Source organism: Protopterus annectens, chromosome 3.part0 (genome assembly GCF_019279795.1).
Source record: "Protopterus annectens isolate FY-2018-M chromosome 3.part0, PAN1.0, whole genome shotgun sequence".
NCBI classification, from domain to species: domain Eukaryota; kingdom Metazoa; phylum Chordata; order Ceratodontiformes; family Protopteridae; genus Protopterus; species Protopterus annectens.
The window spans coordinates 552,282,707-552,299,857 of record NC_056731.1 but is presented as its reverse complement, the minus strand read 5'-3'; the positions used below and the strand labels follow the sequence as shown (position 1 = coordinate 552,299,857).

Genomic DNA, 17,151 nt, shown 5'->3' with positions numbered 1-17,151 from the left:
TTGGTTAGTAACTCTAGCCTTAAGAGGCATACCTGCATATCCCAATAAGGGAATCGTGCAGAAGATACCTCTGCTTCAAGGTAGGCTTTTCGCATTGCCAATTCTCTGCACTGCCCTTTGGCTTATCTACTGTGCCCAGGGTCTTTACAAAATGCCTGGTACCAGTAATTGCATTTTGCAGACAAAGAAGCATACAAATTTATCCTTACCTGGGCTGTCTCATTCAAGCAGGGAACAAGGACATTCTTCAATATCTGGTGTTTGTAAAAAGGCTTCTAACATGGCTAGGGTACACAGTAAATGAAAAGAAATCCCAACTGGTACCCTCTCAAATAATTACATTCCTGGGTGCAAGCTTGAATACAACTGTCCAGATGGCTTACCTTACACCAGACAAACAAAGACAACTGACAACAAACAGATGGCAACAAAAACCCAGTTATCTGCAAGACAAATTCTGCAGGCTTTGGGGTTCATGGCATCCTGCATCCTACTAATTCCATATGCAAGACTGCATATGAGGGAACTTCAATGGTACCTAAAAAGTTTATGGAGTCGAAATTGTCACAGTCTGGAAACAATGATTCCTCTCATTCCCTGCCTACAACAGGAGTTGCTTTGGTGGGCAGAGACATGTCACCAAAACAAGGGACTGTCATTCACTCTACCCCCTGCCACCCAAATCCTAACTACAGATGCATCAAACTATGCTTGGGGGGGCCCACCTGGCTGGGAGATGCATTCAGGGCATATGGTGCCCAAAACAAATGCATCTGCATATCAACCAGAAAGAGATGCTAGCCGTTCAGAATGCTCTGACAGCCTTCAAGGACTTACTTCATCCAGGACAACTACTGATAAAGACGGACAACACCACAGTTAATGTGGTACATAAACAAGCAGGGGGGGTACACATTCCTACCCCCTTCGAAGACTAGCCATGGCATTGTGGAACACAGCTTTGACTTACCAAGTACATCTTCAAGCTCAATTCCTGCCAGGAAAACAAAATACTCTGGCAGGCGACCTAAGCAGAAATCTTATGGACCCGCACGAATGGAAACTGGATCCACAAATCTTCAGCATGGTAACACAGAAATGGGGGAGCCCAGACATAGATCTATTTGCCTCTCCCCAAAATTATCAACTGGACAAATTCTGCACAAGGACTTATCACAAGCCTGGAAAGTGGATGCCCTTTCCTTCAGTTGGAAAAACCTGTCAGTCTGTGCCTTTCCCCCTCTGCCTCTTCTCTCCAAGGTCTTACTAAAGGTCAGACAGGAAAAACAAAAAGATCCTGATTGCTCCAGACTGGCCTCGCCAGCACTGGTACTCAATTCTAAGGAATATGTCTCAACTCTCTCATTGGTACTTGCCTCAAATACCTTATCTACTGTCTCAACAGAACAGTCAGATTGTGCACACTCGGCTCCAAGCTCTGAACCTTGCAGTATGGCTGATCATTTAATTATTCAAACACCTCTCAGTAAATCTGTGATGGATGTCATTTTGGAAGCCAGAAGGCCTAGTACTAGAAAATCTTATGCTGATAAATGGAAGAGATTCTGTGCTTGGAACCAAGCACAAGGAACGGACACAGCAAAACTAAATTTCCCTCAGATTTTACAGTACTTGACTGAGATACTTGACAAGGGCCTATCTATTTCTTCAATAAAAATCCATGCCTCTGCCATAACAGCTCATTACAACACGGAGCCTCCCCTCTTTTCTCATCCTCTGCTAAAACAGTATCTTAGAGGGGCCAAAAATTTAAGGCCTCCCAAAAGATCACCAACTCCTGCATGGGACCTCAATTTTGTGCTGGAAAAACTCACCGTGCCTCCTTTTGAACCAGCAGCTACTGCGGATATAAAATTTTTATCTTGGAAAACAGCTTTCCTCTTGGCAATCACTTCAGCAAGAAGGCCTTTTTATTACATTTTACCCGGACAAGGTGTCCCTCAGGACCAATCCTTCCTTTATGCCCAAGTATCCACTGGTATCCAGTGTGGCTCTTACCAAACAATTCACCTGCCAACATTTTACCCAAATCCGCAGAAGAAGGGGGAGTGGATTCTGCATTCATTAGATGTACACAGACAACTAAGATTCAACAGGACCAAATCTCTAAGAAAGTCTGAGCAACTACTGGTGGCATTTGCTTTAGGATCAGAGAGGAAGGCTATATCAAAGCAGACTATTTCTGAGTGGATAAGCCACTGCATTCGTTTCTGCTACTTGCACCATGGTAAACCTGTGCCCAAGGGAATCAGGTCACATTCCACTAGGGCTGCCTCTACCTCAGCAGCCTTTCTCAGAGGAGTTCCAACCAAAGACATTCTAGAAGCTGCTACTTGGAGCTCTGTTCATACCTTCACAAAGCATTATCATTTGCCTCTCTTCTCCAAATCCAGGGCAGGTTTTGCCACTGCAGTTCTGCAGGGCGTTATAGCCACTCCTAATCCTATTTAGGTCCATCCTCCCATCCATAGCTTTGGGATTCTACCCAAATGTAATGACTGCAGCAGTGAAACACGAAGAACATAGTACAGTTGTGTACACTTACCATAAATGTAGATGTTCGAGTGTATTCACTGTTGCAGTCCGGGTTACCCACCCGCCATCCCCCTTTTCTATAACTTCTCTTTCCTTCAATATATTCTAAAGCCTTTGTGATGTATTTGCTGTTAGATGATGGTAAAGTTTATGTTGCTTAAAGTGCATTTACATATATTGCTGTTTATTTTTTTATTTTTTTTTCTGCTCCCCATTTGGGGGGCACCTGACATCTGGGGCAAGAAAAACTGAATAAAATGGCGTCGGCTGCATGTTTTATACCTGACGTCATGGAAGAGGAGACAGCAACTGACGCAGGACCGAAGACTTTGTTATTCAGGCCGACTGAAAGCAACCTGCCAGCATATTACCCAAATGTAATGACTGCTACAGTGAAATACACTCAACATCTACGTTTATGGTAAGTTTACACAACTGTACTTTCAGGGTGATGAGAATCCAGCAAGGCAGCACATGTTCACTGCATGCAGTTTGCCATTAAGGGAAATCCTGTGCAGATCTAGTATCCAGAACTGATCGGCAGCCCAAAATCTATATTTGCTAACTACTCTGTTCCCCTCTTATTTTGAAATAGTTTTCCCGCCAAAACATTTGAAATATTCCATAATCAAGCTGCTTCTGCCAAAACTGATTGCAACACCAAATGTAAATAAATGCCAAAAAGGCTTCCCTGCAAACTTGATATAGTTATTCTGGTACATCAAACTGATAAAATAGAACATTCTAGGAATTGAAAATTGTGTATCATACTAGTACTATACTTCATTCAGTATTTTCTTCACTTTAAAGTTTCCTTCTACATTTTCTCCCCACTGCCAGGTGCTCTTTGATCACTTCATATAAAGAAGACATTTTTATTCATAAGTAAATGGTGCAGCAAACCCAGCTGAGTTAGATCTTGCCACCATGTCCATCAGTAATTGCAACACTTTTGGCTTACTATCCACTGAGCAAGCATCAAACACTTTGCAGTTCCACAAATGTTACACTTTTGTTTTTTAACCTGGTCGACCATACACACAAGGGATAATGAAGGTTGCACACAGTGTAGCACACCACTCAGATTCAGGGCGCAAACCACAAAAATTGTACATGCCATGGTGATGTAAGTAAAGTAACATTCCATGTCTCAGCAGTCATCGCTGTAGAAGGGTAATCTAAGACAGCACAGAATTTGACTATTATGGACAGTGAAGTAAATATGCCATGTTGTATATGCATGCTACTTCCATTTACAAGAAAGCTGTAAAATTGTTTTGGAATAAACCAATTTTAGCGGACATTAAAAGTAGGAAAAGTAGGCTAATCAAAAATGGCCGCTGTTCTGTGAACACTGCTGTCACCTAGTTCTCTGATATACCCTGGATTAAAACAAACCCAGAAGGCAACGCAGAATTAATAATACCGAAATAACTGTAGATATTTACTGCTAATATCATCCAGCAAACAAAAGAGGAAGAAAAAGTGACATTCAGCTCAGAAACAGCAGGATTAATTAAGATTTCTGAATAACAGCTTAAGCCATGTGCTACTAAGGCCCTGCATCTGACTACAAGATTGGTAAAACACTATACAGCAAGATGTCAAAAGAGGAAAATAATATGGAAATAACAACACCTAAGACCAAATTCTCAGTACTAGCCTCACCTGAGAAAGACGCAACTTCAAAAAGACAAAAGCCAACTAAACAAACTGACAACTCTAAAACTACAAATAAATCCAAGACAGACTAGCCAGCTAATCTGGAAGACATAAAAACTGCCTTATTACCTATCCAGCAAGCAATAAAGGACTTACCATTACAATTTCAATCCTTTGGTGACTTATTCAGCCAAATATCCAGAATGGAAAAATCGGAGTCCAAAATAATAGAAAATAAAATAAAAATAAACTCTATTTCTCAAAGAACTGATGCCCATGACAAAAAAAAAAATACAAAACTTACAAGCAAAAATAACAGACCTAGAAGCAAGATCTCGAAGGAACAATATCATCATCAGAGGAATACCTGAAACTGTACCTCATAACAATCTAATACTAACAATCAAGCAAATAATAAATTACCTGCTAGTGGAACCTGAAGAAATACAGCAAATAACAATATAGAGAACCCACAGAGTCCTGAGGGAAATGTAAACACCACTGAAACCAAGACCTGCCTATATTAAAATATTAAACTATCAAGATGTAAATAAAATCATACTGGCAGCAAAGAAAAAAAGGCACACTCACCCGGAATAATAATAAAATATCCTTTGCTCAAGACCTCCCAATACAAATAAAGACCATCAAAACAACTATCTCCATACTGCAGGTTCCTAATAGAAAAAAAAAAAATCAGATCCCAGATGAAATATCCAAATCAGTTAATCTTCTACATCAAAGAGGTTAAATACATGGTCGCTAACCACAGAGAGGCAAAACAGACATTCCTGGCCATTTTCAAGCAAATTCCACCTTCAGAAATGAAATAAATCCACAAAAAACGATAAACGACCCTTGGGTGAAAAAACAACCCCATTCATGAGCACTCTAGCTGGGATCCAACTCTGAAAGCTTCCCCTTGCTGTCTAGGCCCTTAAATCCACAATGTGAGCCATGAAGAACACAGGAAAAGGAAGTACAGCCTGGGTAGGAAGCAAAAATCAACTGCGGTTTCCGATGCGTGAATATAGGAAGGAACCTCCTCCTGGGACATTGGTCTGCAAAATTGGTCCCCCTACAATTTTGAGGGCTCCATTAAGAACAGTCAATGGATCTCAGCAAGCTCCAAAAGATTTTACTGCCTGAAAAACGAAAATTGATCTGCACCAGCTAAAAGAAGAAAGCTGCACCATATATGTCAACCAACTTGCAAGCAAAACCTTTAAGAAATAAGGTACTGTTGAACTTGAACCATTCACTAAAACAGTACATCCAGTACTGTGAAGGTGAATGAAAATCCAGCCTTAAATAATAGGCAAGAAATGAACTGGCTAGCTCATAGATTAATATTGGGGAAAAAATGTTAAATGTTTTATGTAAATACTAGAAAGGTGTTAAAAGATCCTGGAGAGAAGTAATCTGAGGAAAATAGTAAAATAACCTAACAATCTTGGGATAATGTAAATATAGCCTTAAATATGCTAACTATAGCAGAATGACTGTTTGGCCAAGTTTTTTTTTGTTTTGTTTTGTTTTTTGTTTTGTTTTTTGTTTTTCCTCTCTATGCATATACTTCCTAACCCTGATAAATAGGTGACAAGTATATATTTTATAACCCACACAGATTGCTATTGGAAAAACATTACAGGCACCAAAGAAGGCCAAAATCTGAATAAATAAAGGGGAGGAAAAAGAAGTCAAATGAAAGAAAAATGTAAAAACGACAAGATTGATTGTTTAACGATATTACTATGGTACATATATTGCTATAATTTACTGAGGAGTGTATATTAATACACTATTTTAAAAAATACTATTAGAAATAATTTGTCACAAGACAAAAACAATACATGCTGTACCTTAAATGCAATACCATAATTGTATAAATAGTATGTTGGAAGAGGCTAGGGACATTAAGTAGCAGTGTTTGTTGAGGGAACTAGTATGTTCAGCTTTGTCCGCATTGTATATAGTAACACAGGGGGGATACTATGGGTTAAATCTATATCTAAAAAGAAAACACATTCCAAGATTAGACGTAAAAGTAAACCATATAATGAACCTTCATCCTCCCCCCGATTATTCCTGGTCCAGGGATATAGTGGTTAGGCACAGAGTAGGAATGGGGATAAATAGATGCTTTCCTAAACCATCACACAGTAACACATACAAAGATAACAAAACATAATATTAATATACATGACTTATCTAAGGAATACACCTAATAAATAAATGTGGGAAATAGAATCATGGAACGTTAAAGGGCTCCAAAACAAGAAGAAAATAAAACTGTTCTTACACCTTGCATTAAAAACCACAGCCAACCTCATACTAATACAAGAAACACACTTGACTGCAGAGTAATGGGCAGAAATTGGCAGAAAGAAATGGATAAGTCAAATCATAGCTTCAGAGGGGAAACAAACAGTGCTGGGGCGGCTATATTAATTAAAAACCAATTTAAGGAAAAAATACTTAAAACCAGAGCTGACAAGGAGGGAAGATGGTGTTCTGTAACATTTACTAGTCCTACAATACCAAAACCTGTAATGGTACTTAATGTTTACGCACCTTGTAATAACCAACACTTTTTTATGTCATTATACCCAACCTTAAACCAATTTAAAGATCACTACCTAGTGATTGGAGGTGACTGGAACACATATCAAAACCCAGAAAAGGATAAATCTAATCTGACCAAATCACATAATAAACAAGCCACATTAACCCTTAATGAACTCAAACAAGATTTCAAACGATATGACCCTTTTAAATATGGGAACAGTGAAGATAAAACAGGGAAATTCACATTCTATTCGCAATGCCACAAAATGTGGTCAAGGACAGACTTCTTCTTAATCTCTGACATATTCATTAACATGGACCCAACAATAACTATACCTACCAGGTTCTTTTCAGATCACTCCAAAATCACACTGAACATTAACTGGGACAAAAAGATATATTTAGAGAATAGGGGGTCATAATTGGTCATTAAACCCTAATTTACTTTCCAGAATGGATGTAGTAAAAGAAACGGAAGCAATACTAAAAATAGCTCTTACAAATATCACTAACTCCCAGGTACCAACTGACATAGAATGGGCTGCAACCAAAGCACAAATTAGAGGATCGTTTATCAAAAAAGTAGCATACTGTAAAAATAAAATGCATCTGAAAGAGGAGCATACACTGAAAGGGAAAATAGAGCATCTTGAAAAAGAACTAATAAATAACCCCAAGAACCAGAGGAAGAACTTTTAAAACTGCAAAAGGATCTATATATGTTAGAAACCAGGAACCTATCTTTTTATGAAGCCAAAATGTTAGCCACTTATGCAGAAGAAGCTCAAATACCATCTGGCTAGAATTATCTCCCAACACAAAAATGCCTCCAATATGTCAGAAATAAACTACAGAGACAAAAACTACACAAAAATGAAGACATTATTAAAATATTTGAACAAATATACCCTCAAATATATGGAGCACAAATACTACAAACCTCAAAGGAAGATGGAACTCTTTTCCTTCAGAAACTGAAATTCCCTAAACTAAATTTAGATCAACAAAAAAACTAACAAACTAGCTGAACTGATATCCATCAGTGAAATTATTACAACAATCAAACACTTAAAAGCGCATAGTGCTTCCGGATAGACTCTCATCAGAATTTTACAAAGCATTTTCCCCCTTGATAGCCAAACTACTATACTATACACTGAATTACATAAGCTGTAAAATAAATGATATCCACTTTAATGCCTCTAAAACCATCTTTATATTAAAAGAACACACAGACTCCAAAAACCCCGACAGCTACAGACCCATCTTCCTCTTAAATATAGATACTAAAATATTTACCTCTATACTTGCAAACAGAAAGAAAAATCTGATAGAGAAAATCATCTCCCCAGAACAATCCGGTTTTACGCCACATACAGACTAGTGACAATACATTAACATTAGATGCACTAATATCCTACGCTAACAGATACAATATCAACATCTACACAGTGGTAGTGGATGCCCACAAGGCATTTGATAGGGTTAACCTAGAAGTCTTACTCCAAACACTACCCTACTTTAATATACCCAATAACTTCCTTCAGATCAACCAAACTCTCTATAGCAACCCATACACATCTCTATATATAAATAAAACTTGGTCAAATAGGATTCTAATAAAAAATGGAGCAAGACAAGGATGCCCATTACCACCCTTACTGTTTAACCTATACCTAGAACCACTCTTTCTATACATTAAACAAAACACATACCACAATCCCCCATCAACACACAACTTCAAACTATACCTCACTGCATTTGCGGATGATCTGAACATATACTGCACTACACCAAATTCAGATATAAACAAAATAATAGCTGCAATTGAACATTTCTCGACTATGTCTAACTACAAACTAAACCTCAATAAAACTAATATTTCCCCTAAAACACCCAAACTCATCTCACTAATACCATTGTTAAACACAATAAAAATAAAAGAAGAAACTAAATACCTTTTTCCAGAATAACAAAGACTTCTACCAACACAATATAAACCTTAAATGGCAAAACATAATGCAAGACTGTAAAAGATGGAACAACCTAAAACTACCATTCTTGGCCAAAGTATCAATAATCAAAATGAACATTTTATCTAGACAAATTTATATATATTCATGACATCACGGACAATAATACACAATAAATTCTTCAAACAAATTCATACCTTCCTAACAAAATTTAAATGGGAACCCAAAAAAAACAGAATCTCATATCCAAAATTAACACTTCCCAAAAACAAAGGAGGACTAAATTTACCAGATTTTAAAATATACTACTCTATCATTAACACTAACAGAATATTAAGAATAGCTGAACATAACCAGTCAGTGGAAAATTGGTCATCTCTTTGGGTGACAATCTATTATAGATATATTAAAGCTCTAGGTTTCAATCCCAAAGCACTTCCATTCCTGAAGCAGAAAGAAATACAAACTTATAACATTATAGAGCCCTTAAAACATTCTATCAACTTAGCGCAAAAACTCTTTCAATTCTTGAACCTTAGACAAGCCATGACAATACTGCAACCCCTTCATAAAAACCCAAATTTAAAAATAAACAATAAGATGCTGGACTTGGTCCCTTTTCCCAGACTGAAAGATAAAACAATCCAAGATATTTATCCTTACCTTAACTGCTCAATGCAAGAAATGAGGACCAACTTAAACTTCCCTAAATCACACATAATAATAGGTTCATAGGTTCATAGGTTGGTACTAGGCTATCAGCCCTAGGGCCTATATAAGCCTAGCCATAACAATCCCCTGGCTGTTTCTTCCCACATTATTTACTTTCCTGGACCCCTGTCTAGCAGGGCGACTGGCATGATCCCTGGGGTGAATTTCCTTTCTCCCATCCAATCGTCAAGGTTCCTCTTGAAGAGGTCCAAAGAGGCACTCTGCTTGACATGTATGGGCAATCTATTCCAGAGTCTGGGGAGTCTCTGGGTCAGGAACCTATCCCTCCAGCATGTTTTGTTTATTGTGATGACAAGGTTTAGATCCCTGGAGCGTGTAGCTCTGAGGGATTGGGATTTCTTTAAGTGTAGCATGTCCAACAGCTCTGGGTTTGACATGGCCTTGTATGTTAAGCAGAGATTGCCTCTGAGTAGACGATATGCGACAGAGTATAGCTGGAGTTTTTTAAGGCAGTCACCATAGGGCATCTGCTTTAGGCCTGTGATTCTTTTAGTGAGGTATTTCTGAGGCCTTTCCAGTTGTTGCAGATGTCTTGAGAGGTACATACCAAATGGGGCGTTGTATTCTATAATGGGTCTAATGAGGGAGGAGTACAGTGGGACAATGACCTCCTTTTTTCTGGATGAAAAGCCCTTCGTGATGAGGTGTGCCACATAGAAGGATTTCCTGACTGTTGTGGCAATGTGGTTATCGAAGGTGAGACCACTGTCCACCTGTGTCCCTAAGTCTCTTATCACACTTTCTGTGTTTAGTGTACTGCCACCTATATGGTAATTCATGGATACATGTTTTTTCCCAAAGGGGATAACAATACATTTCTTGGCATTGAGCTTGAGCCCAAGGCCCTTTTGTAGAGTATCCACATCATTTGGGGATTCAATAATGGCTCCCAGTTTGCAGTCATCTGCAAACTTTGTTAGCCAGAGTCCCTTAGTGTTGACCTGTACTTCAGAGAAGTAGATGCCAAACAAGAGCGGCCCCAGGACTGAACCCTGAGGTACTCCACTTGTCACTTGTCTGGAGCTGGATTTGGAGTCGGCTACTTTTACAGTGTGGGTTCTATCAGTAAGCCATTTAGCAACCCATTGGGTGACATAGGGATTAATACCCAACTTAGTAAGTTTATCTATGATTCCAGAGTGGGGGATGGTGTCAAAGGCCTTGGCAAGGTCTAGATAGGCTGTATGGACCACCTTACCCTTGTCCATGGCTCTGGAGACTGATTCAAAGAAGTCAATCAGGTTCAGGCAAGATCGGCCCTTCACAAACCCAAACTGGGTGGGGTCCAGTGTTGAAGGTTGCCAATGTCTTTGTTTATAAGTTCCATGATAATACGCTCCATGGCCTTGCAGATAAGGCTTGTCAGACTGATGGGACGGTAGTTTCCGGGATCCAAGGTGGATCCCCCCTTGTGGATTGGGATAACTGTAGCTCTGCGCCACTCAGTGGGCACGAAACCTGAGTTGAGGCTATGATTAAACATGACACTTAGGTGAGGTGCCAGTTCATATTGTAGTTCATGTAGTACACAGCCCGGGATGTCATCTGGTCCCATGGATGCTGTATTCTTGGCTTTAGAGAGTGCGTTTTGTACCTGTGTGGCCGTTATTACTGGAATTTGGCAATCTTCTGGTATTGAGATGGGCCATTTAGGGGGTGAGAGGGGGGTGAAGTTGGCACTATCCTTTGAATCAGTATATTTATTGCCATTCTGTTTTAGCTCAGAGCATATCTGAGCATTGCCATTTAGATTCTTGACATAGTTATAGAATGCTTTGTGGTTGTCTTTGGAATCTTTGGCAATTTTATTTTCATAACTAGCTTTGGAGGATTTTATGAGGCATCTCAGTTTCTTACTGAGGCTAGTAAGGGAGTTTTTTGCATCCTGGGATTTTCCTCTTTTCTGCAAAAGTTTCTTCCTTTTGTTGTAAAGTTTGTTTATGGCAGGGGACCACCAGATTGGCTTCCTTTTTTTGGATGAGAGCATTTTGGTTCTATTTGGGATGGCACGATTCATGCATGAGTGGATGTGCTCGTACAGTGCCTTAGTGTAGGATTCAGCAGTTGAACTTTCAGTTCCCGTCTGCATGGGTGTCATGAAGTTTGTCACTTCTGACTTGAGTAGCATGAAGTTGGCTTTGGAGAAGTTTTTCATGGTGGTTTCTTTACTGGGGGGTGGGGGTGGGATGTGGATGTTAAGGGTGATTAGCTTATGGTCAGACCTGACTAACGAGGGGGTGACCATAGGTATGGAGCATTGATTTGCCATGTTGGTAATGACCAGGTCTAGGATATTGGAGCCCCTGGTGGGACTATGGATTAGTTGATCCAGGGCATTGGAATTTATGAATTCCAAGAACCGTTAGCAAAGGTGTTGGGACATGAGTAGTTTTCCCAGTTAATGGCAGGGTAGTTAAAATCACCCAGTATTAGGGTGTTTGGTTCTATCTTAATATTTTCCAGTATGTTTAAAAGGGTGTAGTGAGAATCTTGGGGTATGGTGGGGGATCTGTAGCAAGCTACAATTTGGATTGCAGTCTTACCTAGTGTTAGTTGCACTTGGAGAATTTCAGACACATTGTGTTGGCCAACTAGCCTGGTGGTGTGAATATCCTTGGTGAATATTGACACTCCTCCACCTTTAGTGTTTCTGTCCTGGTTTGGTGGCCGAAAAGTGTGGTAAGAGTTGTAGCCTGGTATTGCAGGGGTGCTCTCTGGAGCCTTGAACCAGGTCTCAGTTACTGCACAGATATCGATGTTTTCCATTTTTAGGAGTGCCTCGAGAGAGTGCATTTTGAGATTTAGACTTCTAGCATTGAGTAGCATTACCTTCAGATTTTGCATGCTTGTACCTGTTACAGTGGTGGTTTTGTCCTTTGAAGTTTGCCTAAAAAAGGCACTATAGGGGTGGCAATACAAATCAAAGAACTGTGTTCCAGTTACCTCCAAAATGCTACTATGACCACTAGTGACATAAAAACATGTAGCAGGTTTTGGAAAACTATTATCACAACAAAGAAAACTATTACTAATTCATATAAAATGATAAATGAAATCATATACCACAAAGACCTCCTCTTCTCTAACCACTGGAGAAAAATTAAACCATCCATAGATGATCAACAAATAAGTCAGGCAATCAATCTAACACTGAAGATTATACCCCTCAAAAAGTTAGCATACACTCAGCTCATGATCAATAATAATGCATATTTTACACCTGCAATCCTACACAAATTTAACACATCTAAATCACCTTTCTGCCCACAATGCAAGGACCAGATAGCTGACTTAATCCATGTATTTTAGAGTTGTAAATGTGTCTATAAACTCAAACTCTGTCAAGGTACAATTACAAAAAAATGGGTCATCAAACATCAACATTAACTTGGGAATTCACTCTATTACACGTTCTCCCACCCAACATACCAAGAAAACAAGCAAATACACTTTTAACAATCTTCGTACTAATGAAACTGTATATAGCTTTTAAATGGCTAGATACTATAAATGTCTCTTGGGAGGGTTTTAAACAAGTAGCTGTACAACACCTTTTAGCTCATAAAATAGTAATAGATAAAAGAAAGAAAAACATGAAATCCAGAGAAATTTGGGAACAAACCTTTAATATCATATTAGCATAATTCATCACACAGCAACTTAGAAATACACTCTAATGGAACCGAAGAACACATACAAGTTCAGATATTAAATAATAACTTGGATATTACGAATGTATATACTGTCTGTATACCTGTGGAATTAACAGTGAAAGCATCTATGGACATAGTGTAAATAGATATGTTGTATGACCTATATCCTGTAGTACTGACATCAATGTATAACATATATATATATATATATATATATATATATATATATATATATATATATATATATGGTAAAGTAATGTTTCTGTATTTACATAAGATGTTTAAGAAATACTGAACTGCAAACTTGATATTTATTTTGTACATTGAAAATAACATAAGTGTGTGATGAGCTTTGTTTAAATTAATAAAATATGAATTCAGTCTTTCAGGTTGCATGACTGTTCCTTTGGGGTGCTTATCTCGAGGACCCGACTGTGTGATTCACAGACTAGCCAAGAAACAAAACTTGTAATATGCAGTGGAAACTTCCTTTTATACATGCTGTCATTTTTACACTATGAATAACTTTGCTGACTGTTTATTAGATGATGTTTATTTCTCTAAGTGCTATAATAAGTTGACATTTGTACATTTGACATGATTCTGTACATGCTCAATACAAATTTATTTTTAGAGGTATTCATGCCTCATTGATATTAGACTTGAATGGGTAAGTACTGCACGGACAGCCTATGATGTTAAAAAAAAATGTAACTAATACATAGTAATACATGTAATAGTACATTTATATTGTTTGGGTAAAGAACATCATTGTTATAATAAGTAAACTATACTTAGAACAAGTAAGATGCTTTAACTACTTTGTCAAATAATCACTTTTGACCCTGCATTCTGATGTGTGTGCCATTCTGTGTAATGCTTCCATTTGCCCACAGTGTCACAAATGTGGCCATGAAAACTTTCAGCACCATTTCTTGAGATGAAAACCATTCCTGGTCTTTGTGCTTTGTATTGATTTGTCCTATGACCTCCTAGTCTGAATCCATTAAATATATTTATTGAGACAAGCACCGCAACATTTAGAAAGGAACAGAAAATTGAGACTTGCTATATGGTAATGTGTCTGTTTAACACCACTATTACCAGCTCCCCTCCAAACGGCCATACTTGGATGTCAGTGTTGGAATGTTGCACAAGGGCAAGCTTACATATTCTTCTGGTGATGATGTGTAGAAAAATTGTAATTTTCCTCCTTTGTTTCACTACATTTCCCTCTTCTCTTCCAAATGTCCAGCCATAATCCTTTTTTCATGTGTGTCATATCAGCAGGGACCATAAGATAAAGCCAGTGTTCATACAGCTGGATGGCTGTCCATATTGCATTTGTTCTTTGATACAACTAACACATACAGACACCTACTACCAATTTAGTGTGTCCAGTCCACCTACTATGTGTTTCTGGAATGTGGGATGAAACTAGAGAACACAGAGAAGAACCCTTGTGAACACAGGAAGGATAAGCCAACTACACACAGAAGACACCCTCTCCGGGAATTGAATTGGAGAACCCATTGTGCCTCTGTCCTGCCCTTCTATCGGTTTTGCTAATTTTGTTTGTTGCCAGTGTAGGTGTCAGACTTGATGAGCAGTACAGCTTCTCAAAAACATTTTAGGAAAATGCTTGGGGATCTCTCTTGCTTTTATAACATCCCACACCACCAGCTGCGGAATGCAGATATGAAAATTTTAACCATGGAAATACAACTTGCTAAAATTTAAGCCATTTTGTATACTAATATTGCATGTGATTAAGTATTCTGTTGTGTTCTCCTGTAAGCTTAGTATGTGGTAATGTTAATAAGAGTAATGCACTAGATACACGCTTGTCCTTTCATCATACAGTTCAAGCAGAAGTCAGTATCCCATCAGTACACAAATAATTTACCATGTTGAATCTGAGCATATATTCATCCTGTACACTAATAATGCATTATTGTCTGATTTATTTTAGAAGAAAAAAATGAAACTAAGCCATTCGTCAAGAAGTTGTCGTCAAAACCTGCAGTTACAGAAGCCATTCACAAATTGCAGGATACAGAGAGTCACTGTCAAAGAAAAAAAAGAAAAACAGATGATCAGACAACTAAGAAAAAGGCAAAATTAAGCTGAGAGGATATTTCCTCTGCTGTTCATCTTAATTGGTGCCTTGCTTGTGTGTGCCTGTTTTGAACAGAATGAATTAAACAGTATGTTAGCATACCTTGTAAGACTGTTGCCAGAATCGATATAGATGAAATGAAATATTGAAGTTTGATCTGAAAAATGCATTTCGTGTGTATCAAAAAAATACACTTGTGTCTCCAATAAAGCAGGAGGGCTAGCAAAATTCTGGTTTCTGTTGAAGTGATACAGACATATGTTTGTAAAGTGCAGAACTGTAGTTGTGACTATTGTTAAGTCACATTCACAGCCGTATCCTCTAGAACCCAATGCCATTCCCCAGTCTGGCAACCCTCAGCTATCTTAACTGTTAGTTGAAGAAAAAAAAGTACTCCCTGATAATGACACTCCTTGTATTATGAGCGAGCCAGGTCAGGTCAGTGTCCTTTTTTTCTGATGGGCACTCCTCAACAGAGCAGAAAAAAAGTCCTAAAAAATGTATCACTCTACTTTTGAAAGTTGTGGCAAACTGCTTGCTACATTTGTAGGAAGGGAGATTACAACTTGCACAGCAGGTGTTGAAGTGTTTCTGTCCTGCATCACAAAAGCAATCCGAATTAATTTCTTTACCAGTATTCAGAAATACTGGCACAGAAGTGGATACCAGAGCGGCACTACTGATTAATTGGCATCTTCTGATCACACCCCCTGACACCTTGTATCTGGGGTGGCTACCTCCTTCACCCCACCCTAGATATGCATCTTGTATTGGCCTTGTGTATTGCTGGCCCCACATGCAAAGCAAGTTATTTATTTTATGAATTTGCTGGTTCAAGAATGCTCACCTTGGTTTCATTTTTAGATGTTGGAAGAAAGGCTTGCTGTAAAATGTACAAGCTACACATCAGAAAAATCAAGAATATAAATATATATAATATATACATATATATATATATATATATATATATATATATATATATATATATATATATATATATATATATATATATACATATATATATATATATATATATATATATATATGTGTGTGTGTGCAGTGACCATTAAGTGCAACCTTAAATAGTTCGGCAAGTGTATATCTTATAATTTTTTACAACTGATAATGTTCTATAGAATTATTTTTGTAGTGTTTCTCAATACATACTTTTTAAATTCATTGTTATTATTAGTATACTTCTGACCATATGAGCATTTTTAAAAATATTGTTTTCTTTGTCTGGGACTATAAAATCTTAAGGAAACAAAACTGTCAGACTAAATTTTGCTTGTTATGCAAGTGTTCCTGTAGCTATGTGTTTCTTTTGTATCAAAACACAAGGAACAGTTCACATTGTGACCTGATTTGTTAAATAAAAAGGGTAGACTTGGAAGAATGAGCAAGGTTGGCATTAGGGTGTCTCCTGTTGTGGATTCTTCTTTGAACCTGTTTATGTATCCTGATGTAAAGTGGACCTTTGTGATAAGTATGGACAATAGTAAATTTGGTAGCCTTCTGTAAAGCACCTGAGAATATGCTTCAATTTTATTTGCCATTTCAAAGTGTTGTTTCTCTTGTATGTGAACTACTTTGTGACATTTAGGTTATATGTTTCAGTTTTACATTTGCACAAAACTGCTAGATCAAAGCTGTGATTACGAATTGCAGCCACTGCACTTGAGTGAAGTAATACTGTTGTAAGAACTAGGCAGCTTGTTCTCAAAATTGTTTCATTTCTAATGGCTGGTCGTGAGTGATTTTTGAGAAAAAAAATGTTTTTTCGTATTTCACGGTGAACTTTACATATCTTTTGTCAGAAGTTTAGGAAAAATGCTGATAAAGTGAACCAAAACCTGTGACTTTTGCCAGCTGTTCAGTAATGTTTTAA

At 37.9% G+C, this 17,151-nt stretch overlaps 1 protein-coding gene across 1 annotated transcript in view; it reads left to right on the top strand.

Moving 5' to 3' along the window:
* PAK1IP1 (PAK1 interacting protein 1) overlaps positions 1–15,755 on the top strand; it is a 999,879-nt gene extending 984,124 nt beyond the window's left edge. Inside the window, exon 10 of the mRNA XM_044064976.1 lies at positions 15,117–15,755. Coding sequence (XP_043920911.1) covers positions 15,117–15,274 — 158 coding nt within the window. The 3' untranslated portion in view covers positions 15,275–15,755. The remainder of the gene's footprint in view (positions 1–15,116) is intronic.
* The last annotated feature ends 1,396 nt before the right edge of the window (positions 15,756–17,151 follow it).